The 27571-nt window shown below is 39.7% G+C and overlaps 1 protein-coding gene across 1 annotated transcript in view; it reads right to left on the bottom strand.

Annotated features, from left to right (window-relative positions):
- Window positions 1–678: 678 nt before the first annotated feature.
- The window catches only part of LOC131920626 (cytosolic beta-glucosidase), a 140180-nt gene continuing 113287 nt past the window's right edge, over window positions 679–27571 (bottom strand). Inside the window, exon 5 of the mRNA XM_059275046.1 lies at window positions 679–1359. Coding sequence (XP_059131029.1) covers window positions 1157–1359 — 203 coding nt within the window. The 3' untranslated portion in view covers window positions 679–1156. The remainder of the gene's footprint in view (window positions 1360–27571) is intronic.

Here is a 27571-nt window from a genome sequence, read left to right as displayed (position 1 = left end):
ACTCACTGCAACTATGGTTACCTGCACAGGACCAAGCCTCCAAAATCAGTCAGTATTCCAGCATGAAATGCTAATTGGACTAGATGGCTTTGTTGTTCTTTTTTTTTTTTTTTTTTTTTGAAGAAAGAACATGAAAGTGGAAAGGAAGGAACAAGAATGTGCTGGGGAGAGTTTATGGGAGAGCAGAGTAGAGCTTAGATAGGATCAAGGTACATTGTATACATGCATAAAATTGTCAATAATTAAATGTTTTAAAAATAAATAAATATTTTTTTAAAAAAATATAATAACATGAAAGATGGAGATCATGCCCTGTTTATCACTTTGTTTTGAATTTGGTGTTGCTATGTAACCGGAATCTGGGATTTTGCTAAACATTACTTAAATACTGCTTCTGGGGTTGAGGGTACAGCTTGGTGGTAAAGAGTCTGCCTAGCAGGCACAAAGTGATGTGTTCCATCCCTGACAATGGCATGCCAAACAAAGCAAGGCAAAGCAAAATATTTCCCTTCCATTCAAGCTTAATTCATTTTTTTTATTATTTTCCAAAGTTCATTAGAAAAAAGAAAGATATATATTTAACAAAACATTAACAAAATGCATTGTAAACACATTAACAAATACATTTCATTAAATATATTATCAGTTCCTTTGTTGGACAAAATGTATACTGTGGCTTTTAGTTTTGCTATTTTGTGCTAGATTAAATACTGGAAATTTTAATGAATCAAACACTAACAGAGATCTTCTAAGCAAAAATAACTATGTACCCAAAGTAAGCAGGTGCACAAATCTACCCTTATAAGAAGAATTCTGCTGTTAGAGCCACAAGTCAACAGTGCATTATCTTCATAAACTTACCATTCTTTTTTCAGAAAATTTTTCTAAGAATTGAAGTTTCCAAATATATCCAGCATTTTTTTTAATGAAAATCAATTTCTGTGACTCTCTGTTTCACTATCTATAACACTTTCTAATAAAATACAGATAACAAATAGAGGTTCTCATTGGATACATTCCTAGGATCCAGGCTTTATAATCACAAAACACTGAGAACAGAGGCAACTTGAGGTTATCCGAGACAACATCACCAAAGTAGCTCTCCAACTTGCCAGCAGCAGCGGCTTCTGCAAAGGACACTTCCCAGTTGCCTTCCTTACAGAGGGCCTTCCAGGCCATTGTTTCGGATGATCTTGGCATATTCTTTGGCTGACCTGTACGGGGCTCGAGGTCTAGCAGGATCTTCAAAATCAACATGGAAGAGGCCAAATCTTCTGCTGTACCCATTGTTCCACTCAAAGTTATCCAGAAGTGACCATGCACAGTATACTTGAAGGTTGACTTCATCAACATGGATAGCTGAAATGGTTTTTGAAAGAGCCATTAGCATTTCTGAGAACAAATATCACTGAGGAACACTGGGCACTTCTTTCTCCTACTCTGTTAGGGATCTCAGTGGGGATAAGCAAAATTCTTCTTTGTCTTTTTAACCACAGATACAACACTGAAATAAAGTTAGATTTGGGGTCTAATGCCTATGTTAATTAGCTTGATTTAGTTATTCTACAGTATGTACCATCATCAAAGCATCAAGTCCTACACCAGAGCATAAATGAATTTTTGTCACTGAAAATAATGCCCCTTTCCAGTTTTCTGCTTGACCTGAGCACGAGTTTCAGTTAAGGAGTTAAGTCACAGACAGGCATGGGTAACATAACACCCACAATCTCAGCATTGAGAGGAAGTCTGACACAGGAGGGTGGATGCAGGTTCACAGATAGTTGGTTCTACTTAATGAATTGTAGATCATCCTGGATGGCATAGTGAAGACTTATCCCAAAATTAAAAGAAGTTACTTATTATTCTAATAATGTAATCAGTCATTTTGACATTTTTTCATTCTTTTGTTCTCTTAATGCACATTTCAGTGCCTTTTCCAGTGTTTTCTCTCTCTCTCTCTCTCTCTCTCTCTCTCTCTCTCTCTCTCTCTCTCTCTCTCTCTCTCTCTCTCTCCTAGTACTCAGTACTCAGAAGTGTATTCAGTTAAAAACACATCCACCATCAGAGTATAGCTTCTAATAGCTGAGAAAAACCAATTGGTCAGTTGGAAGAGATGACAGTAGCATTCCCAAAGAAGCCTGTCCCTTATATCCCCATGAGCAAACTGGTACATGTCTTATAACTCTGAAATCAGATACACCAAACTGAAAAAGGTGAGTACACAGCTCTGGCCATGTCTACAGGTAAGTATGAAAAGCTTAAAAATATCATAGCAACCTCTGTTACTGGCCACTGTAGCACTATAACAAAAACAGGGTAGCTTATAAATAATGGTCAATAATTTGTCATAGTTCAAAGAAACAAGAAGTCCTAAATCAAGGTGATGGCAGCTTCAACATCTTGTGGGGTGCTATGGATATATTTTCTTTTTAAGAGTTGCCATGGTCATGGTGTCTCTTCACAGCAATAAAAACTCTAAGAGAAGTAGGTTAAAATATAAAACATTGAGTTAGGAAGGGAAATGATGGAGTGGCAGGAAAAATTAAAGAGAAGGGAATGGAGGTAGATTTGGTCAAAACACATTATAAATATATGTCTGGAATTCTCAAATAACAAAAAAGGAAAGAAAAACTAAAAACATGGATCATTTGGGCCAAAACTGCTCATGTACATAAATACAATATTCTCTAGAATTTATGTATGTTCTCTAAGTTCATCATTTCACTATGTGCTAGGAGACCAAAGTGTGGAGAAATCTCTAAATCATTTCCCAATAGTTTTCATTGTTTAGGATAGGGAATAGCTTATATTTTTAATTACTATTTTATGTCTCTCAGAATTCTGAGATTATGTGAATCTTTGCATTGAGCATATTATTTGTGAAAATCACAGTCAGAGAACCGGGTCTATGACCCACTAAGACACATTTCTCCATTCAGAAATGAAGTGAAAGGCTGGTTTGTTTAACAAGATGGCCATATCCCTCAGTAAGCAAGGAGAAAATGAACATTCATATAATAAATCAGATTTTAATTGCACTGGGGACTGCTTTCATCCAGAGTGAGTCCTGTAACTAAATATTTATCAAATCAAGCTCTACTCTCATTTTTTCTTTGATATCAGTCTGTATTTTTCAAGTTTATTAAGAACACTGTACATTTCTTCTACTATATATCTGTAGGTCTTCAAATCTTAAGAGTTGTGTTTATAGAGTCAGATATTATGCAGACAAAATATCCCTGACAGGCTATGTGATGCATGACCCCAGATACAGTTGTACCAAGAGGCAAGCAACGTGTTTTGATTAGAGAGTGTTTTATAAATGGTGTAGGGAAAGAATTAAGCCAAGTTCTGTTGACATTTTTAAATGAAATTACGCTTAGAAAATGAAAATACAGAACATTCAAACACATTAAGCCTTACAAGACTAAAAATACTTATGAGACATCCTTTCTTCTCTTATCTGCTGTCATTTGCATGCATGCCTCTGCCTTTGTCAAGTATAATAATATGGAAAATGCCCTTTCTTTTAATAATTTTTTTTTAGGAATCCAATTTAAGTACAAAATGACACATCTCTGTCTCAAAACTACAAAAGCCCAATACTCAGATAGAAAACAGTTATCTCCTTTGCTTTGTAAATCAGTCTGGGGCTATGTGAGAACATGCATGTTTTCTTTCCCACTTGTAGAACTACTACAGCCCAACAAGAAAGCCTGCCAGGTACAAAGCCAGACAGTTTCTGAAAAACACACACAGTCCCACTGATCATATACAAAAGGACTGATTCATGTGCTAAAGCAGGGGATAAAAATGAAGCCCTGCCTGCTTGGAAGGGAACAAAGGGAAATCGTGACAATTTCATTGTTAACTGCCAGGAGTGCAGCAGCAAGCGCTAAACTGCCCGAGTGACACTGGTGGATGTCTCTGCATTTTCACTGCAGGAACACTCAAGTGGAGAATTACCTAGTTAGGTTCAGGAGCTAGCCTGCTGGAATCCTTCTCACCAGGCCATCACTGGGAAAAATTACAAAACCACACCGGAACCTGCACGCCTCTCCTCTCCCAATCTCCTCGGGAACGGAAAGAGACCATCATCACATTTCTTGTCACCATGATTTATGAGGTCCCAGATCTTGGCAGGAGAGAAAGCACTTCTGAGAATTTGCTTGCTTTCTTTAACCAGAGTTGGAGGCAAAGTCAACACAGACCAATAGGAGTTTGGACAGCTACACAGCATGCTAGGATAAAAATGGTACCTATTGTAGAGTCAGAGTATAATATGGAACAATACCGTTAAGAGATGCAGGGATAAAACTTTTTAGGCTTACTTCCAGTTAAGCCCTTCTAGTTATAAGAATCCCACATTAGCACTATATTCTGCATAGTTGTACATTCAAAGCAACACACACACATTATATATATATATATATATATATATATATGTATGTATATATATAATTTTCTGTATATTAAATATCTGTGTATACTATACATACTTTGTCTAGAAAGAGCCAAACTAAAAAGAATGAAGGCAAACATTAACCCAAATAACCCTCATGTACTCAACATGCTTAACCAACAGCTCTCTACTTGGCTTTAAGGCTTTGTCAAGAGGAAAACAATGCCTGGTACTTGCAACCTAGGCAACTGCCCATGGCTACTATAGTCATAGGTCTTGGCAGAGAACCTACAGCATAACCCCTAACTACATTCTAAATATGTGTGTCCTTATACCCACAGATAACTGTAGTTCTTCCTCCTCCCAAGTTGGAGTCTGTCTTAGTTAAAGTCTTTATTGCTGTGATGAAACATCATGACCAAAAACAACTTGGGAGGAAAGAATTTGTTTAGATTACACGTCCAAAGTCACAGTTCACTGAAAGAAGCCAGACAAGAACTCAAACCAGGAGGAAACCTAGAGGCAGAAGCTGATACAGAGGCCATGGATTGCTGCTAACTGGCTTATTTCTCACAGCTTTCTCAGCCCAGGAGTAGTACCACCTTCAATATCCTAAGACCTCCTCCATCAATCACTAATTTAGAAAATCCCTATAGGTTTGTCCAATCTTATGGAGGCAATTTCTCAACTGAGATTCCTTCCACTTAGATGACTCTAGGTTGTGTCAAGTTGACATAAAACTAGCTAGCAGAGAGCCCCATGCCCATTTTTCTATTTACCACTTCATAATACTTACATCCTGCTATTCCCTTCTCAAGCCCCCAACCTCACCTATGATCCCTTTATATTTTCCTATTCTCATGGTTACTCACATCTGAGAATTTTAAGTTATGAACCACAGATTAGAAAGAATATACAGCATTTCTTTCAAGATCTGGGTTACTTCTCTCAATATAGTCTTTTATATACCTGTCTATTTATTGCAAATTTCATTTTTTTAAACCTGGATATCATTTCACTGTGCATATGTACCACTTTCATTATACATTTACCTGTTGAAGGACATTTAAGTTGTTTTCATTTCTTGGCTATTTTTGAATAGGGCAGGTATGAACATCACTGAACAAGTATGTGAAAAGTAGAATACTCAATCCTTTAGGAGTATGCCAAAAAGTGGTATAGCTGGGTTGTATGGAAGATTTATCATAGAATTTGAGAAAGACATTAGAAAACACTTTGCTAAATTCCAAGAAGATAACAAAATTGCTTCACTGATGTCCAAGAAAATATATATAAACAGCTGAATAAAATAACAAAGATATCTAAAAGAATTTGAAAATTGATTAACAAAGAAATAGAACTGTGGGGCTGGAGAGTTGGCTCAGCAGTTAAGAGCAAGTTCAACTCCCAGCAACCATATGGTTGCTCACAACCATCTGTAATGAGATCTGGTGTCCTCTTCTGTCATGCAAACATACATGCAGACAGAACACTGTACACATAATAAATAAGTCTTTAAAAAAAGAAAAGAAAAGAAATAGAACTGTATGGTGGTATTGTGTTCCCTGAAATATTGTGCACGCTAATAAACTTATCTGGGGTCAGAGAACAGAACAGCCACAATATTAAAAATAGAGGATAGGCAGTGGTAGCACACACCCTTAATCTTAGCATTCCAGAAGCAGAGATCTACCTGGATCTCTGTGTGTTCAAGGATACAGCCAAGCATGGTGACTCATGCCTTTAATCCCAGAAAGTGAGCCTTTGATCCCAGGGAGTGATGGCAGAAAGCAGAAAGGTATATAAGGCATGAGGACCAGAAACTAGAAGCATTTAGCTGGTTAAGCTTTCAGGCTTTAGAGCAGCAGTTCAGCTGAGATTCATTCTGGATGAGGACTCAGAGGTTTCCAGTCTGAGGAAACAGGATCAGCTGAGGAACTGGCGAGGTGAAGTAGCTGTGGCTGGTTCTGTCTCTCTGATCATTCAGCATTCACCCCAATACCTGGCTCTGGATTTATTTTTATTAACAAGACCATTTAAGATTCATGGTACAGAACTGTAAGCTGAAATTAAGATGGAATCAAAAAATTCAATATCCCAACTAGAAAACCCAGAGAAAAGTCTTCCAAGGAGAAAGAATCAAGAAGAAGATAGAATATTAGGATTTAATGATGAGGTAGAGGATCTAGATGAACTAAGCTAAGAAAATTAAAAAAAAAATCACAGGAAAGAAACATAGAGAAAATGTAGGAAACCATCAAAAGATCAAATCTTCAAGCTGGGAGGTGGTGGCGCATGGCTTTAGTCCCAGCACTGAGGAGACGGAGGCAGGTGGGTCTCTGTGAGTTTGAGGCCAGCCTGGTCTACAGAGAGAGAATTCCAGGACATGCGGGGCTACACAGAGAAATCCTGTCAACAAAACAAACCAAAACAAAAACAAAAAACAACAACAACAACAAAATAAGATCAAATCTTTCAAATTATGGGCATAGACTAGAGAGAAGATTCCCAGATAAACAGCATAGACTACTTTTTTTCACCAAGATCCTAAGAGAAAACTTTCCCAAACTACAGAAAGACATACTCATACAGATACAAGAAACAAGCACTAACTATATAAGACCAAATAAAGACCCCATGGCATATTACAGTTAAAACACTACATATATATATAACTGTAAAATATTTACAGGTACAGAAGAAAACTATAAGTCACATATAAGGGAAAGCCCACTAGAATAGTAGTTGACTTTTCAGTGGAAACTCTGAAAACCAGAAGAGACTGGAACAATGTACTGCAAGTTATAAAGAACAATGATGGCCAACCTAGGCTACTAGATGCAGCAAAAACAGCTGCCATACTTGAAAGAGAAAAATAAACTTTCCATGATCCAAACAGAAAAAAAAAAAAAAGAATAAGCATGGCCAAGAGACTCTGGAAAGAAAACAAATGAAGCCATAGTTTACTTGCAACTAAGAACATAAACCAGAAAAAAAATAAAAAAGACTGCAATCTACAAATGCCTTTCAGTAATAATTCTAAATATTAATGGCATCACTCATCTCTTAGATCAAAAGACACAGGCCAACTTAGTAGATTAAGAAACAAAATTCACCTTTCAGAGAAATGATGGGGGGGGGAAAAGAGAAATGATGGAAAAACATATTCCAAGCAAATGGAATCAAAGAGCAAGTAGGCACCACCATCCTATATCTGGCAGCTGCTTTTGTCTGATAGAATTTTCCAATGTTAGGAAATGTGAAAATTGTTTTGTTTTCTGAAGCTCCAGAATCATGTCATGTGGAAAGCCTAGCGTGCAATCCCCCACACAGAAAACTACGACCACAATGTGGTAGTTTGAATGAAAATGGGTTCCACAGGCTCCTGAGGAGTGACATTATTTGAAAAGATTAGGATATGTGGCCTTGTTGGAGTAGGTGTGGCCTTATCTTATTCCACCTTAACGATAATGGACTAAACCTCTGAACTGTAAGTCAGCCCCAATCAAATGCTTTCCTTAATAATAGTTGCCAAGGTCATGGTATTTATTGACAGCAATAGAAACCCTTAGTGAGACACACATTATTCGGGATAACAGTGACAGTGACTGGACTTAAGCTAGTTATTTGGAAGTATAGTCCCTAATTACTAGGAAAATTTAAATCTGGCTCTTGCATGAATCTACCCTGATAGTACTCAAGCAGATGGAAGGAAGGATGCCCACCCAAATTCTTTTGAATGGAGGTACCAACATTCTAAATCTCTAATTTCTATTATAAATATTTAAGTATAATCATACTGGATAATCAAACATAGTCAAACAGGTATAGAAAATAATTAAGAAAAAAGAACCGACTGATAACACACACAAACTCACAAAGGTCTCAGTTGTTCGAAGTGCTATCAGAATACACCATGGCCAGGTTTACTGGGATTAGGGCAGAGAGACGACTTTGAATGCTCTTTGGGATTAGCAACCCATAAAACTGAAGTCGGTTACCTGGGAAAGGGACATACTGTGAGTTGAAAGGAAACTTATTTCTTACATGCCAGTGGAGACATTGAGGTCTATTCCCAAGGCTGTTGTAAAGGTCACATGAGATAGCATGAACCCTAGCACAATGCTCAGCTAATGCTGAGTTTGTTTTTTTCCCTCTATGGTCATTTGTTGGGAGAACACATGCTGAAGAAAATAAATAATGACTGGGAGACTGAAAGAGCACAGAGATTTGGGATTACACAAGAACAGAAGCCAGACCATGTAAGGGCACAATAACGAGACGGTTATCTGCAGTCTAAACAGAGGAGCCTAGAAGAAGCCATGGCAACAAGAACCCACAAAATTAAAAGAAAACAAATTTCTGCTCATTCTAAACCTAGTCACATAGACAATGAAGATTGATGGTCACAATACCTGATGGTTTTTGTATCTAACCAAGTTTGAGACTCATCAGATAATGACATGCACCAGCATCTACTACAGTGTGCTTCAGCCCTAGATTTAGGTGGCTTGAGGCCTAGACATGTGTGAAACTCCAGCTAGGGAAGCACTATGCTAAGGGAAGAGAAAATTCCATCAGGCAACTCCTTAAAACAAACAAACAAAAAAAATGGATCACCACTGAAAGACCATGGAGATACTAAATGCTCGCTGTGCCTGTATGCATTTCATCCCACTGCTCAGTTGAAATCCACCTTCCTTCCCATTCAATCAAAGGAAATCTTCTCAGTCGCCACATAGAATGGGTTAAATAGGGGCATCCAAAGGGGGAGCGTAAGAACTCTGTGTGATATTATCCGGAAATAGGAGTCTTTTCAAATATAACTAAGAATCTCAAGATAACAATCTGGATAATAGTGATCCCTGTGTGTCAAGCACCCTTGCAACAGAAGAGAAAGTGAGAAGCAATGCCAGGAAGAAGATGCAGAGGTAGAGGTGGAGACTGAAATAAAATGTTCACAAGCCCAGAAATACCAAGGATTGCTAGCAGCCACCAGAAGCCAATTGAGAGTCATGGAGCAAATTCTCTCCCCTAACCTCTGGAAGGGAGTACAGTTCCTGCTGACACCTTAACTTGGGAATTCTACTTCTGGAACTGTGAGAGGATATATTTCTGTTGTCTTTAAGTCACCAGGTTTAGGAGAATTTGCTAGCACAGCCGCGGGAAACTAATGCACCATGAGCTTTCATTGTGGTTGCCAACAGGGCTCCGAGTCCCAAACCACCCACCTGGTCTTGCTAGGGGCTTATGAGCATCTCTCTCAAAGTCTGTCAAAGCCAGAGAAAGAAAGCCTTCTGGGGACACAGTTTGAAGCCTATTTTCTGGCAATTGCCCACACACTAACTTTGAAAACGTGATTCTCCCAGTTTGGTTGAACGGTACAAGTTCATTACAATGGAAGGGGAGCATTAGCTGGGTAGCATCCTGCAGGAGACCTGGCACACAGGCTGCTTCCCCTTTCTTTGGAAAAATAAAGGCATCGGGATGATCTAAACAAAGAAAGATTCACAAGAAGACTCTCCTCACCTCTCCCCAAGTGAACATTAGTAGCTGGGCAGAGTTAGTGAAAATACCCAAATCACCCCAACATAGAAGGCCCCACCTACAGACAGGAACTCTTGGTAACAAGAGCCACAACTCTCTGAAAAGAGAGCCTTTGAATATTGGAGCTAATTTTTAAATATTTTATAGGAAAATGCCAATTAGCCAGAAATGAGCTCCACAGACTTCTTAATTAACTATTATTCCTACTCTTTCTATTACACTGGGGGGGGGGTGCTGCAAATAGCAAGCAATTAAAAGGGATCATATAAAAATTCATAATTGTAAAGCTGATCTGAGACTAGGTATATGTCTGCATCACCTTCCACAATTTCTCCATCTATATTAATTACGCAGTTACTTCTGCTCCAGCCAAAAGTTGCTATTAAAGGAACCAATGTTCTTCCCAGCCAGAGGAACATCAAAAGTGCTCCTCTGTCCCCTAGTCCCTTGTCTACCCTCTTTCATGCCTTCTTTCCCTCTGGAACTTGGTTTCCTCTTCTGTAAAAATGGAGGTATTAGCATATCTTCATAGGATAACAGTGAGCATTCAATAAATTAATACAGATAGCTCTGGGAAGAAGGCTTGACTCCTAGCAAAGCCTAATACACACTACTCAGTGGCTGCAATTGTGGCTTTTATTGCTCTCCAAGTCTGGGAGGGTGAGGAGTGAAAATCTGTTCCATCTCTTTCTCCATCTGGTTTCCAACAGCTTTCAGAGGATGTACAGTCAGCACAAAGTGCTCAGTGCTGAGAAGCAGTGAAATTGGGTGCCAAGGGAAAACACAGCATCTGGGACAGGGTTATGCTCTGTGGGAATGGGTCAGCTGTGGGTCAGGACAAGAAGTCGGTACTGACATGGAAATTTGGGTGATGCTCCCAGAATACCAGGTGGGACTGTAGCTCCTCTAGTTGAGAGAATAATGGGAATTAGAAGTATACTCCTTGACATTTCTAGGACAGATGGGCAACACCTATCCTATATTTATGAAATAAATGTGTGTCAAGTAAAAAAAAAACAAAACAAGAAACAGAGTATATGATGACATTTTAAACTTTTTAAATTCACATTTTCAGCCTATATGTAAGAAGGGTGTTCATCCAGTTATCATCCTGTAAGCATTTAATCATAGTCTCTGAAAAGTAGAATGAAAGGAGAGAGGGGACATAAGCAACTGTAGCATTTCCTGAGTGTTTGAATACCATCTCAAAAGTTCATTATGCATCAAGTCCTTTCACCTTTGCAATGAACCTATCAGATATTAACATCATCTATATTCTACAGAGAAGGATGCTGATGTCTTGGTAAGATTCATACAGCAAATAAATGGGTTGGGACAGAAACTCAAAAGGACGGTATCAGTAAAGCCCACACGTGGAGTCTCCACAATTAGAAGACCTGTTTTAATAAGAGAGTATGGGACATGGCTAATGGACCACTTTGCTTAATGAAATAGAGCGCATGGATCCAACAATGAGCCAAGGTAATTCTTTCTTAGCAGAGTCTTACTCTGACTGGTTACCACTGATTACTATAGTTTAAATGTGAAATGTCCCCCACATAGTCTGGTGTCCCAAGTGATTTAGAGGGTGGGGCTACTTGGAGGAAGTGCATCACTGTAGGAGTAAGCCTTTGAGTTTATCATCCCACCTACTTCCTGTCCTTATGCCTCCCTGATATATTGAGATTTGAGTAATATCCAGTCACCATGGGGCTTCCTGTCACCATGATGAATTTATATGCCTTCCAACTGTGAGCCAAAAAAAATTCTTCCTCCCTTAAAGTTGATTTTTATCAGACATTAGGTAACAACAACAGAAGATTAAAAAATACACTGATGGAGAATAAAGGGAGGTATGCTAGGGAAATGGGCTGCAATGCGGCTTTCAGGAGCAGTGCTCAAACATATGCTCTGGAGCCAGTTGACTGAAGAAACCACCTCCACTGCTAATGGACCAATGGAAGCAGGTGCCACTGTTTCTTTTGCTTCCAAAATACTAACTTTCTTTCAACCCCAGAAGCCACTTATGTCTCAGCTTATGCTGTACCCTAGACTAGGCCTTACCACCACTGTCATTCTCAAGAGCTGGGACTCTCTGCTTCCATCCTCACCAACATAGAAAGCTTTGCCTTTATCCAGCTGTTCACCTTGGAGTTAAATTCTCCCATGCATGAATCCAACTGCTAGATCATATAACAACCTGACCCAATGAAACTGGAGACTTCTCATCCTACACCTTGCAGAGTTAAAATTGAGAGGTCTGAATGTCTCTCAAGTGGAACGAGTATATTCAACCAATTCTGGGCAGCCAGAGATCATGACAGATGTTCACCACTCTAGAATAAAAACAAGAGCAATCCAAAGGAAGGAACAGCACATGTGGAAACTCAGATATGGAAAAGCCCATGAGCAAAACATTAAAAAGGTGATCGATTCAATGGCACCAAAAAGAATGACAGTAAAAACTCACAAGGAAGACCCAAGACTAATTGTCACCAAAACTCTTAGGATTTTGAGTTCTACTCCAACAGAGATAGAAAATCATTGAGGGATTTTAAGATGGGGAATAATTTTAGCTAGTTCACACTTTTAAAAGTTTCCTGTGACCTCTGGGAAGAACAGATCTGAGCATGGAAAGCATGGAATCAGAGTAGCATGTAGGAGTGATGGCATTCAGTCAGAGGGATGACAGAGTGATGTAAGTAAAAACAGACAGAAGTGAGTGGCTTCCATATGGACTCAAATTAAAACACCAAGATTTAGCAGCACTCTGGATTAGGGAACACTTGACAGAGACAAGTTTTGGCACAGAAGCAAGGACAATAGAGTGAAGCTTGGTTATAATGACCTTAAGATGCTTTTCTCGACATCCAAATATAAGATAAAGGCACAGTCTGAGACAGTGATTTTAATTTTAGAATCCTCACACAGAGATGGTAATTGAAATCAAGACTGTTAACAGAAGTAAGAGAATAAGAAAAGCAAAACAAGACAAAATGTGGGCATGAGGCTGACAGAATTCTAACAACTGAAGCTGAGGCTCTAACTCCAAAGCCTGTGATCTCCGCCCAGAAGGACATGGAACATTGCAAATCTTGAACAGGAGGACTGGACAGAGCATAGAGATCAGAACCACTGTGGGAAGTACAGTGCTAGATGGTGTAGAGAGCACAAGGTAGGTGGAAGTAGGAGCGCCTTGTAACATCAATCCCCTAAGAGCAAAACACATTCTTTCAGACCTCCACAGAAGACTCCACCTGGCGTCCCACACCCACCTTTCCTTTCTTTGCCGTTCTTCACAAACCCTGGCTTTCTCATTCTTCCTAGAACATGCTGAGTACATGTCTAGCCCATGGCCTTTGTGATGTTCCCTTGCATCTGCTATTCTTTTGCCTCTGCTGCCCTTCCACTCTTCACTCAAATCCATCCCTCTAACAGATCGTTCCTGATGCTCCAATTGAAATGATTCCTAAGTGCTCCATTCTTTATCACATCTTCCTATACTATAATTTTGTATAACTTATTAAATAGAAATGCCTTGCTTTTGCATTCATTTTTTTATTGTTCATCTCAATGAGTAGATGGATGACTCTTGTGATTTAAAAAAAAAAAAGGCTTTATCCTTTTTCTTCAAAATGTACCACCCTATGAATAGTCCTCCAATCTCCCAAGTTGATGATGAATGAGCACTTGTTGAAGGAAAAATGAGGAAAGGAAAAGAAAGAGAAATGTAAAGAGGAGAAGAATGATGAGTATAAAATAAAATGGAGATATGGGGAGGTTGACAGAGAGAGAAGTGGGGGAAGAAGGAATGAAGGAGTGTCTTGACATGATCTCAATACAACAATGGTTTCATCATCCCTGCCTTGGTCTTAGAATCTCAGCAAGTCCAGAATGAACAATCCACATCTCAGTAATCATTGATTTCATGTCTCCACCTCATATGTGAATCTGCCTCATCCGGTTGACACCATCTCTCATGGCAACCAATCTCTAATTCCAGTCCCTGTGTGGTTATTCCAGCTGTCCACCTATTCATTCCATAGTGTATCTGCACTTCCCTGGAGCTCCCTACTTTGTGATATTTCAACAAAGCTTCCTTACTACATCAGTATCTGCTACCATACATCCATCTCTGGTTCCCAGTATATCTCAGAGACCTCTGTATGAGTTTGAATGTGTTTCTGGGAATTTCTCATGAATGTTTTCCCATAATAATTCTAAAATCTTTTGATGTTGAGGAATAGGGTTGCTGCCCTCTCCTAAGGCAAAGCATTGAATCTGAATGGTAGCATTTTGTCCTTTGGAGTCTAAACTGGAGTTCCTGGAGAAAGCATCTTTAATCATATGCTCTTATCCCTTCCCTAAAATACACACCTTGTATAAAGTCATAGAACTGCTATCATTTTATAGTCCATAAGAATATTGATCTATCTACAGACAAAAAATAGTTCCTTAACCAACCACAGCACCTAAACTAGACTGTAAAGTAAGTAGCCTTGAAAGAAAGCATTTGGTGTCCCACATAGAATTAACAGAGGCAAATATTTCCATATTCATGTGAAAGGCTACGTTCTATGTTCTATGTTTGTAGTAAAGGAATGTCGATATCACAGTAAAGGAATGTCGATATCACAGTAAATGTTAAAATCATCACAGTATTTAACATGGGAGCAAATGAAAATATGAAGTTTACCCTGAATGACTTATGTCTTTCAAACTATATCTTTACAAGTCCATCTTAACTTTTTTCTTCCATTTCTCCCTTGACACAATTAACTTCTGTTTCATTATATGACACATGTAGCTGCTTGTTTAAAGTCTATCTTGTACTCCAGACTCTGTACCCCAGGAAGTCATGAAGTACATAGATCCTACATCCCTGTGCTCAATGTACATTGTTTACAAAGAATGGCTGTATGTAGATATTAAACTGGACAGAAAGCAGTTATTAAAAAGCGTAATGACTTTTCGACCAAAGTGATTGAATTAATTTCTAACTTCAACTTTTCTGAGTAATCAGGAGAAGATGCAGAACTTATTCTTCCTCTAGTTGGAAAAATGCATTTTGAATGCTGAAAACTAGAATGCGTTCTTCTGATTCCTTAATTCCTAGACCAAGTGTCTTTTCAGTTTCTGGTGTCCCTATATGTATACAATGGATACTAAATACATCATAGCTGATGCTCCTCAAGAGCCATTGCCAGAGATGTCAATGCCACCTCCTGTGACAGTCAAAGAGAAAGCAAACTCACCATACGACCACTATAATACTCAGAGTGCCTGAGAGCAGCAGTCGTTGTAATTGCTTAGAGTTGAGAAACGCAGGGAAATGAGGAACCAAGAGCAGAGAAAGAGGAACACTGACACTTCTTTAAAATGCAACTGTGTATGTTTTCAGTTTTCACATTGCTGGCACCAAGTTCAAGCCCAGGTGGGCAACACCTCCCCCAGACTGCCCATCCTGGCCTAATGCACAAGGCTTGCCAGTCTGCTTTTTAAGGACAAGGAAGGACACTGCTTGGCGATGTGGCCACAAGCTGTTCAGGGAAGAGACTTCGCTCAGCACATTTCAGCTCTGGAGGAAGGCTGGGCTTCTGTCTGAGAGCCACATAAAGTAAATAATCATGCAACTGCAGATTCATTCTGCTAGGGGCTTCTGACAGCTGCTCTGAGAGGTGGGTCCTTGCAAGCCCATCTTTCAGCAGTGAACTGACCCAAAGATCCAGGAAGCTCCAGACAGGACCATATGGCCTGGAATAAAAACATATTTCAAACTCTGTTTATTATGCATATCTTTCAAGGGTTCACTACTCTGTGATGAAACAGTGCACCTGCAAGGCTTTAATAAGCTCTCCAAGCAAGTACAATTATAAAATCGCAGACACCTGAAGACTTGAGCTTCTGGTATACCCAAACAAGCACTGCCCACTGATGACTGCTCTCATTCTTTTTAATTATATGGGTTTGCAATGTTTTGTAAGCTGAGATCAATACTTATTCAGAAAATAAAACTCATTGTAGACTTCAGAGTGAGGGCCATGAAATATTGTTCTACCTAAACTTTGGGGACACTAACATTATTGCACACAAAACCTCACCAGTCTACCCAAAATTCAAAGAAGCAGTTCCCATGTAGCCCTTCGAAGACAGGAAAGCATTTGACATGAACTGAAGGTAGACCTCATTTATCAACAACACCCAGAGTGGGAAATGGCTTTTCTTCACAATTGGGTCCTAGAATTCCACATCTGGTCCAAATCTTTGAGAAACACAACTTGTTCATTATTTACTCAATGAATATCCACTGAGAAGCTGTTGTGTGCCAGACTCCAGGCTATGTGTGCTGATCTAGACAAACAGGACATGTATTATCTGCCCTCAGGAGTCAGTGTTCTCATTGGGAAGACAGAGTCAACAAGAATTGGCTTGAGAATCCACAAGAATGTAGGCTATAAAAGACACTGGGCCTGCAGAGACTTAACTATCCTGTGAAGATAAAGCCCAAATCTCCAAGGGAACAGGCATTTTGAATGGAAACTTGAAAATTACGTGTCTTCACAAATTAGTCATGTAAGTGAAGGTATTCACCTTACCAAGGTTGAAAAAATGTTCGTGTGTCCTCATCACTAGTCTCTCCTAGGGTCCGAGCAGTAGGATGCATCTCAAGGCCTCTAATTAGCCTCAGCGTGAGCAAAGCATTCAAGCACTCATGCCCAAGACTGTAAGACAGTTCTCATGACTAAGTGGCTGAAGTGAATGGTCATCATATGTCTACCACACTGAAATCAGTAACTCCTCTCTCGCTCTCGCTCTCGCTCTCGTTCTCGCTCTCGCTCTCGCTCTCCCCTTGTCTCCCTCCATTCCCCAAACTGAAAATCTAAGTGAAAATTTGGAACCATGTATCTTTGTACTCAAACAATATTCAAAAGCCATAATCTGTATTTTAGGAAAGGTTTTTTTATATAAGATAGTTTAGTCTAATTATTATATAGAATGAGGAGGATGTGAGTCTTGCCTACTGAGATTTTTGTCTTCTCCTTTTTCAGTCCATAGTCTAACATTAAAGGAACCTTGAGAATCACAGAATGATTATACCCTGATAAGGGAGTAAAGCAGTAGCTAATCTGTTTCTTGTAGGCTTTGAAAGACTTCTGGCCACACTGCAGGAGGCCACAGAACACAGGGTGACACTGGACCTCTGTACCAATGCCTCATATGGAACATGTGTCTGATATCAGTATGGCCAAGCAGAGTCTATTTCCATTCAACTCACTGACTTTAATATATCCATGATGGGGTTTTGGCTGCTGCATTAAAAAAGACACAAATGTTCCCATGAGGCATAAGCAGAAAAGGAGAGAGATTAGAGAAGGTGCAAGGGGCTGTATTTCTCTTTGAAGTGCAGAGAGAACCAACAGGCTCATGGAAAGGGGGTCTGCAGAACTTTAGTTTCCTCTGGCTCATGGCAGGACCCTTTGAGTCTTTACACTCCATAGTTTCACTACCTAAGTACTGCCATGGTTTCAATTGCAATAAATGTACCCAACAATGATCTACTTAATTATAGTCAAGGAAAGCACAGACCACCTCTCTCACCAGCCTGCCACTGACTACATCTGAGAGCAGCTTTCTCAAATGAGAAGCAGGATGAATTTGTTAGCTCCCTTTCAGAGCTAATAAAATATCAAAATTCCCATTTGCCAGGCATTTACAGGATGCCAAGCTCTGTTTGAAGTTTCCCATGCACGAAGCATTTGCTCTTTCCTACAGCCCTATAATATGGATTCTATTATTGTTCCCATTTTACCCAATGAGATACCTGAGGCACTGTGAAGACATTCCATTTGCCCAAGGCCTTGCATTTGGTGAAAAACTCTAGCACAGTCTCCTCTTGCAAAATGGAGTGGATTAGCAATTTGAAGAGAATGCTTGAAGGACAGCTATCTCACCCTATTTTCATTAAGTATAAAAGTTAGTCTTGCATTCAATCAATATCTATTGCTTTTCTTCCAAGCTACTGGAATACAGGAACAAATAGGGTGATAACCCTTCCTGTCTTCAAGGGCTTCTCTAGGAAAGAACAGACATGTCAAGGAGCAGCTGCAGTGCAGTGATCAGATGAAAACACCGGACTATGAGGGCAAAGACAAGAAACTCTTATTTCAGGAAGAGTGTTGGGGGAAGATGCCAAAGAATGCATCTTAATCTATTTAATTTTAATTTCATGGAGAATTTAATATATGAATACAATATTTATAGCATTTCTTCCCCTCTCTACCCCCAACTTCTCTCATGTCTCTTCCATTCTCTCTAAAATTAATGACCTCTTCTTCTTTAGTTATTATTAATATATATGCATATATTTATAGCACACATATGTATACATAAATCCAATGTCTTGAGGCTATTTAGTGTTGCTTATATGTTTATGTGTTTAGAGATGACCCTTGGAAATGGGTATCTTATCAGGGGGTTCATCCATGGAAAATACTGATTATTCCTTTCTCAGCCATCATTGCTTCCCTGTAGTTCTTATCTGGGGATAGGGCCTTGTGAGATTTCCCCTCTCCATGTTGGCATGTCAACTGGCCCTGTCATTAGACAGATTTTGTTTAGCCAACCATATTTTTAAGATTTCATGGGTGCAGCTTCCCTATCATAAACAGAATATATTATTTCAGAGCAGATTTCCTGGTCCTCTGACTCTTACACTCTTTCCATCTTCTATTCCTGGATGTCCACTGAGCTATAAGCATAGGAGCTGTAGATACATCTACAACTTGTTGTAGATACATAGTGAGGGCTGAGCATTCCACAATCAGTTGTTAGAATACATATTAAAGAGATGAACAGGGTAGGGACATTGATTTTTAAGCAAGTGCCTCAAGTCTTTACAGAGGCTGAACATTTCCAAGTTGAGTGGTGCATAAACTGAAGACCCAGAGAAGTGGGCAAGTAACAAGTTCAAGTCCCTGACTAGGAAAACCCAGACACTCCTCCTCAAAAACAACTACACCCCCTTTACTTGGTCCTTTACTTATTTCTTTTGTATTTCTTTTATGCCCTCAAAAGATTAGATGAATATTTTCCCTCACCACCACTGGGAAACAAGCTACTTCTCTCAGTCTATAATCCCCATGTTAATTTTACCAGCAACACCCTCACCCACACACCTTAAATCTGAGGGTCTCATGGCCTAGTCAAGTTGCCACAAAAATCAACAATCTTAAAAAGGCATCTAATTTATTGTGATACAAAGCATTGATAAAGATGAAGGGGAAGAACGACCCTAGGGAGGTGTGTAAAAGCCATTCCATGCAGAGGCATTGTTCACAGTCCTAAGAAGTAGGAAGTTTCCAAAAGTCAGCCAAAGCACTAGGGGCAGCCTCTGTTCCCACTGTTATGAGTCCTGGAAGTAGACCAAGCTACACAATTTTCACATCTATGAAGAGGGCCTAGGTTGGTCCCATGCAGGCTCCTTGGTTTTGTTGATATCCATGGGAGTCTGCCCCTTTCTGAACAGAGGAGGAGTGAATGGGGGAGGGGTGTAGAAGGGCAGAGGGGAGGTTGGGAAGGAAATGGAAGGAGAGGAGGGAACGGAAACTGCAGTCAGGATATAAAATAAATTTAGTAAGCTGCGTGGTGGTGGGGCACGCCTTTAATCTCAGCACTCAGGAGGCAGACCCAGGCGGATCTCTATGAGTTCGAGGCCAGCCTGGTCTACAGAGCGAGATCAGGACAGGCACCAAAACTACACAAAGAAACCCTATCTCAAAAAAATCCAAAATAAATAAATAAATAAAATAAATTTAGTAAATTTAATAAATAAATAAAAGAAGTAGGAGGTTTAGAATGAAAATTACTGGAACTACTATTTCTTTAAGTAGCTTTGCTTGAAAATAATCCTGGTAGCAGACTTGAGAGGGGTGGTCAGGAAGCCAGTTAGGAGTCCTAAGCCTTTAGTTAAGGAAGGATATTACAATGCGATGAGTGTAAGGCTCCAGGTACCAGAGAAATTATCAAATCTACTCACTAACAAGTTGGCAAAAAGAGTTCAAGGTGACAACCAGTTTTACAGTTTTGTCTACTGGCTTAAAAAGAAATAAAAAGAAAGCAAAGGATCAGGTCTGACATATTAATGACCATGATCATGAAACATTACTTATTCAAAGAGGCTAGTAGATAAGTGTTAGTTTGCTAATTTGGGGGTAGGGGGAGCTGTTTAGGTTTTTGACATAGGATTCATACAGCCTAGGTTAGCCTCAAATTCTCTATGTAGCTTAGAATGGATTTGTCTTCATTTTTTGTTTGGGGGGGTTGGTTTATTTTCATTTTATTTATATGTGTGTGTTAAATATGTATATATTTTGGTATGTGGGCTGTGTAACACACATATAGAGTTCAGAGGACAACTCTGTGGAGTCATTTCTCTCCTTCTACCTTTATGTGAACTCAGGGCATTGAAATGGGCATGTCATTAGATTTGCACAATAAACACTTTTACCTTGTGAGCCATCTCATCCTTGCCAACTTTCAACTTCTGATCCTCCTGCCTCCATGTCCCAAGTGCTGAAATGACAAGTGTGCATCAACACAGATGATTTGCTTCATGCCATGCTGGGGTTGGAACTCAGGGTTTCAGAGATAGTAGACAAGCAGTCTACCAACTGAGCTATACCCCCAGCTCTTGGTATCCTTTAAACAACTCTTCTAAATTGGAGGTTTCTTCATCAGCAATGGGAACACCCAGCCAAGAGGTAAAAAGATTTCCTCAAACTTCCAAACTGCAGAGGGCAGAACCAGATTGTGAACCTTTTCCAAACTCCACTGCATGATCTGATACAAGAACTGAAGATGACGGTCACTAGCATTCCTTGAACAACAGAACACAGAAAAATGCAAGATACAAGTAGTGTCTATTGGGAAAAATATGAGAAACTGCATGCAATTTCCTTTGTGGGAAGGGTCTAGGTTGACACAAACTGAAGCCTATAGTAGTTAGCCTCAGTGCCTGCACAGATCAAGATGTCCCTTATTGGAAGCCATGCTTCCTTCAGAGGCTGTGAAGTGAAGAAAAACAACTGGCCACAGCTCCCCCCCCCCCACACACACACACACTGTTTAACACTGGTGTGAATGGTGAGGACCATTTACTCTGCCTTACCCCCACCTGAAGTGCTCCCATGAGAGGGCAATCTGGACCTCCTCTCTGGGCTCTTCCTCGTATGTTCTGAAAGACAGAGCTTTTTGAATTTTCAAATTAAGAGCCATTTCCAACAGCATTAGTGTGCTGGTCTGTGCAATCCCAGAGAGGAATGAACAGGGAAGGCTTGACTGCCCAGTGCTTCAAGCTGTGAAACAGCTCTCCTGGGGACACTATTCACCCCAACCCCAGCAGACAATTACTCAGAGCCCATTTAGTAAATGAGAACATCCAGTATGCTAATTGGAGCCTCTGAAAGTAAAGTTGCAGGGAGAAGCTAACTCCCTGTGGCTAGTTCTCACTTTCTGGTACATCCTAGGATCAGGATGATGGAGAGGCAGGACAGGTAGTGATGCAGACCACAGGCCTGGGATGCCTCACTCAAATGCCAAAACTGGTATTTACAAGCTGTGAGGATTCAACAAGTTATTCTGGTCTTCGTTTCCTCATCTAAGAAATGGGGATAACAGTACCTATTCATGAGGTACTTACACCAAATATTGGGATTACTTACTGCTTACCTTCATGATGTGTAACAATCTTAAATGAGGGAATTCTATTGTGATTGCCTGTAAAAGGTCCCCCATGGGCTCGAGTGCTGCAAGATTTGGTCCCCAGCTAGTGGGACTATTTCTGAAGGTGTGGAACTTTAAGAAGTGAAGCCTAACCTCAGGAAATGGGTCACTGAGACTAGGCCTTGAGTTTTATAGTTCAGCAACACTTCCTGTTCCTTTCCAGTTCTTGACTATAAATGCAGTGATACCAGCCACCACCTCCTGCTGCCGCCATGCTTCCTGGCATGATGGATGGTGTTCTCTAGAAATATAAGCCAAAATGAGCCCTCCCTCATTTAGATTGCTCCTTGTCAGTGATTTAGTCACAGCAATGAGAAATTACTAATATGGAAGTATTTTGTTAATGTTGACAAATGAAGAATGAACTTGCTCTGAATAGATAGGTCTGAATAGATAAATTCACTCAGAGCATCTATGGTATGTCTGCTAGATCCCTCTATAGACATGAATGTATACTTTATTGTTAGTTTGTACTATGTAGCTAAGCAACTTCTTAACTGCCTAAGCATTTGATAAATATTAGATATAATTATCTCATCAGTTTTACTTACTCTGCTGAAGACTGATTCCATGTTCCTGTACGACTCCCCCAACCCCAGTACCATCTAAATACTCAGTGGATACTGCTTGATAAGTGTGCATGAATAAATTGTGATGATTCCTGATGAAATTCTGTGAGGCTGCACATTGGTGAGTCAACATTAATACTCCCAGATATCAAAGCCTTAAACTTCAGGAGGTGGGAGGTCCAAGAGGCACGGGCCAGCATACAGGATCTGATAAGGGTCTCCTTGCTACATCCTCACTTGACAAAACAGGCAAAGTAGAGCATCTCAAGGTCCCTGCAGCCTTTTGATGAAGTCCTAATCTCACTTGTGAGTGCTCTGATGTGTGGCATGATCTCTTAGGAGTCCCCACTCCTTAATAGCACCATACTCAGTCTTAGGTTCTAGAATGAGAATTTGGGGCAGCAGGGCAGACATATATTCAAGCTATAAGAAACTCACTCACAGAATAAAATAGCAATGAAATAAGCCACACCAGAAGTTTACAGAGCTCAGGAAACACATGTAGTCAATTAGTCAATTCCATAAGCACTTCTTAACAATATTAAGGTATGTTAATACAAAAGCCTTCAGGATCCTGACTCATCCAGAATTGGGCAACAAACAGTTAGCTTAAGAAGCACAATATGCCCCAAAAAGTGAACTTAAATTTAGCCCAGGTTCATTATAATTGTCACTAACTATGGGAAAATCTGATCAAACAGTTTCATTATCTGTAGAAATGTAAGCTTTTTAACATACCTGAGCACTGTATATTTACCATTGCTGACACTGTAACCATTTTATAGGTTGACTACTTAATAATCAATGATTAAAAATTATAGTTGTCAAAGTTAATATTGAAAATAATAAATTTATAATGTGATAAAAGCCAACCTTGAGCTAGGCATAATGCCTTTAATACCAGCACTCAAGGGGCAGGCAGATTTCTATGAGTTTGAGGCTACATAGTAAATTCCAGGCCAGTGAAAGCTACATGAGACCCTGCTTAAAAAAACAAAGAAACAAACAAACAAACAAAAAACAAAAACAAAAACTTCCAACCTAGCAGCCTTGCTTAATATTGTTTTTATTAATATTTCTTTGGGGGGGTTATTATTCCATAATTTCCCCCCTTCCTCTTCCCCCTTCAGTCCCTCTCATAAAACCCTGTTGCTTTCATTCTAATTCATGGCCTCTTTTTTATTAACTGTTGTTACATGCATCTATGCATATGTATACATGTAAAAGAACAAAAACATATTTTATCTAAAAGCAAAGCAGAGACAGCATAGCCTTCTCCACCCAGTACATACAGTATTTGAATGAAAAGCCGGAAGTTTATATTTCCAAGCTGTCATTCCAACAGATGTGGGGAAGGAGTGAAGTGACTCCTCATTGCCAGGTCACTGTGGAATTCATTTGGTGTTTTAAAAGCAGAAGAAAACCTTGAAATAGCTTTCCTGCTTTAGCTCAGCCATTTCCGTGCTTCTGGAAACAGAAGCAAATGCAACGCGAGTGGCGAATTCCCAGCTGCAGGAAGATTTAAATCCATGTCTGAAAACTGGACAATCAAATTAGGTAAGAGCAAAGTAGCCAGAAAAAACCCCCGTACCTAAATGCAGTTTATTCAACATTATTAACACAAATAAAATTTATGCCTATAGTCCTATATGAGAAGAACAACTTCCCACATCAAAGAGCAATACTTTATGGTGTGCCAATCAAATTAAACCACCAGAAGCATATGGAAAGAAATCAATTCTCAAGCAAAACTTTGAAAAGTGCAGTATTCATCATGTTTAAGACAGGTTCATTCCAGGTCCAAATAAACTTTCTTCTTCCAAGGAAGGGTTGTTTTTGCTGTTTTGTTATGCTTTGCTTTTTCTGGGAATTTACTTAATACAGCATTCTTTCAACCTAGCTATGAAATCTTTCTCCAAACCTACATGTATAAACAGAGCAAAACCCAACACATACACACACACACACACACACACACACACACACACACACACCATCACATTCAGACAAGCTTAACTATATTGATTTAGACAAAAATAAAACTAAGTTCTTATGCTAAGGACACTGAAAATTGTGGTGAGAAGTGTTTTTAGACAAAGCCCAGTCCCTTTGTTACCTGTCAAGAGCTTCAGAAACTAATTACACAATCACCTGAGCAACCCTCCTGTGCAAACAGCAACAAAGTCATTTGTAGTGGCTTTTACAGCTCTAAACTACACATAGCTGTACAGATGAAAACCAGTAGCCTCCAATACAATCTTTGTCTGAACAATATATACATCAACTCCATTATCTGGATTATACTCCTAAATGAGGAGCCTCTCTAGCCACCAATAACTCACATTTGAGAGACATAGTCAAGATCAGTCTTCCAAATCATAGACCACAACAGCACCATCTACAAGTTATTAGCAGGTGAACAATACAGATGAGACAAAGAGGGATAATACACTCCTAAAGTACATACAGAGTGGAATGGAATGGGGGAAATGCAAGGTATATACAATTTAGAACCAAAAGAAAATTTCAGTTACCTAGTCTGGTCTTGTAACTTCCAGAACCTGAGCATGTGGGAGTAGAAAATGTGGAATGCAAAAATAGCCCCACTGGCAAAGAAGAAATGAATGTACAGTGCCAAATGCCCACAGGGCTTCTCTTCATTTGTGCAGCTCCCTGGTTAATCCTAACAAAAATGGAAACAGTCAAAACTATTGTGTCAAAGTTAAGTGAAGTGTTAGCTTTTCTGATGGGAGTTTAAAATTTACATTCAGTTAAAACCAGTCAACTGAAACTTGGAAATAAGTTTCTCTGTTTTGTCTCAATTTTACCATATCCATCCTTCCTTCCTTCCTTCCTTCCTTTCTTCCTTCCTTCCTTCCTTCCTTCCTTCCTTCCTTCCTTTGTTCATTCATTCACTATTCACTCAACTCAACAAATACTGCCCATGAGCCACCAAGTCCAAAACAGTGCCTTGGCAACAGGAATCTGTGAGTGAACCAAGCAGAAAGTCCCTAGGAGGGAACTGGCAACCAAAAAGTATATCTACATTTACAGCAGGGGTGAATGATAGGACAATGGAAAATAAGTCAAGGGAACAATGTGGACAAGAGGATGGCAAGACTAGATTGAATTAGCAAATGAAGGTGGAAAAGATAAACAACAGAGACTGTACCAGGCAAGGGTCTTATAGGCTACATCGAGGATGTGGATCTTATGAATCCTATTCTGAGTGAGATGCCTGGAATATTTTTGAGAAGTGGCAGGCCCTGAATTGGCTGATGTGGAGAGTAGAGAGCTAGGAGGGCATAAAGTAGATATATTATTTAGAAGGCCATTTTTGTAGATGATAACAAAGCAGACTCAAGGGTAATAGAATAGGAACACTGGGGCCTCTTGGTGTGTTTAAGGGGAGTGATTATAAAGGATGGCATAAAGTGAAGAGAGTCAAAGGTAACTGCATGGTCCTGACCCAGAGCAATGAGAATTGTCACTCCTTGGAACAGGGAAGATGACTGTGACTTTTCAAATCTGTTAAGTGCATACTTAATTTGAAGATACCTATAAAGAATCTATATTAGCCAGAGCTTCTCTAGAGGAGTGTGTGTGTGTGTGTGTGTGTGTGTGTGTGTGTGTGTGTGTGTTTAAATAGATTTTTAAGTTGACTTATGCAATATGGTTAAAATAGTCCAACAACAGATATCTAACACCTGAGTGGCCATGAACGTAGTAGCTACTTGGTCCAAGAGGCTAAGTACATCAGCAGTCAAAGTAATCCAACAATGGCTTCTAACACCAGTAGACTGTGCAGTCCACAGGGTTGGGTGCTTAAACAGTCCTAATCTGGCAACAAAGGCCTGAAGGGGTCCTGGAAAGGAATTGGTCCTCAATCCATTTTAGAAGCCTAGAAATGCTGCTTCTCATATCAGCAAAGGAATCAGCAGCAGCAAGGTAAACTAACTTGGTGGTGAGTGGGAAGATCAAGCTAGGAAAGGGTAATGATCTTCCCTCCTTTGGGTCTTTTCTCATCTAGGCTGCTATCAAATGGTGTCACCCATGTTTGACGTGGGTCTTCCCCCATCAACTTAGACAGTCAAGATAATCCTCCAGTTGATGATTCCTGCCAGATGATTCTTGGATGGGGCAAGTTGATATTTGAAAGAAACCATTACACAATCCAAGTGGAAAGAGACATAAGCCCATCATGTTCAGTTTTCAGTATGAGGTGCATTAAGATTTCTTCAGTGAGTCACAGATAAGTAACAGACACTAGATCCCTGTCTTCTCTAGCTAGCAACTGACTGTTTATTTAAGTGAGTTTGGTTCATTTCAGAATAGAAGAGTTACAGGCAGCTAGCTATTGGCTAAACCCATAATCATAAAAGTAGGGACTCTCAAGCTTCAGGATTTATATTCAATGAGGTTTTGTGTCCTTAACCATCAGGATGAGAACCTGGGGAGAAGCTGTAGTAGGTGAGCATGAAAACTATAACTCTCTAGAGTCCTAGCCTATAGATAAAAAGAGGGCAAGAATTGTTCACAACCAGGGACTTTAAAAATCAGTTTGGCCAGACCGACACCTGTTTCTGCAGAAAATAAAACCTTTGTTTCACTTTTGCTCTTGAATTTGTTATTAGAGTGAGGGGCTTATTTCTCATAGAAATGTTTGATAGACAGTGAGACAGACAAATCTGGCATTCAGAGGAGAGTTCATAATAGCATAATACAAAGTGTACTGTCAGCTACATGGAACTCCATGATGCAATCATTCAGGAAGTGATTCATAATGAAGAGCATCCATGAGATAGGTCCTGATCTGTTCAGAGGTTACAGATCAGGGCAATGAAGAAAATACGTGAATAAGATGAGAAGAAACTACTGTGATGTGTAAGGGGGAAAGGGAGATGTTGCACAAATCCTAAATGGTCTTTTAATAAAAACCTGAAGCCAGATATTGGGGAAAATGCTGAAAGATCAGAGAGACAAAGGAACAAGCCACAGTGACTTCTTATCTCATCAACTCCACGAACCCTCTGACTGAATGTTCCTGAGTCCTCAGTTGAAAGCTCTCTAGTTCCTGTCTCCCCGTTACTTATATGCCTTTCCCTGCCCAGCCATTTTACTTCCTATCTCAACGTTGCTAGTGCTGGGGTTAAAGGTGTGTGCCACCACTGCCTGGCTCTGTTTCTCTCCTAAATTGGATCAATCTCATGTAGCCCAATGTGGCCTTGAACTCACAGAGATCCAGATAGATCTCTGCCTAGGATCTCTGTAC

Source organism: Peromyscus eremicus, chromosome 10 (genome assembly GCF_949786415.1).
Source record: "Peromyscus eremicus chromosome 10, PerEre_H2_v1, whole genome shotgun sequence".
Lineage (NCBI taxonomy): Eukaryota > Metazoa > Chordata > Mammalia > Rodentia > Cricetidae > Peromyscus > Peromyscus eremicus.
This window is presented reverse-complemented; position numbering and strand designations above follow the sequence as displayed.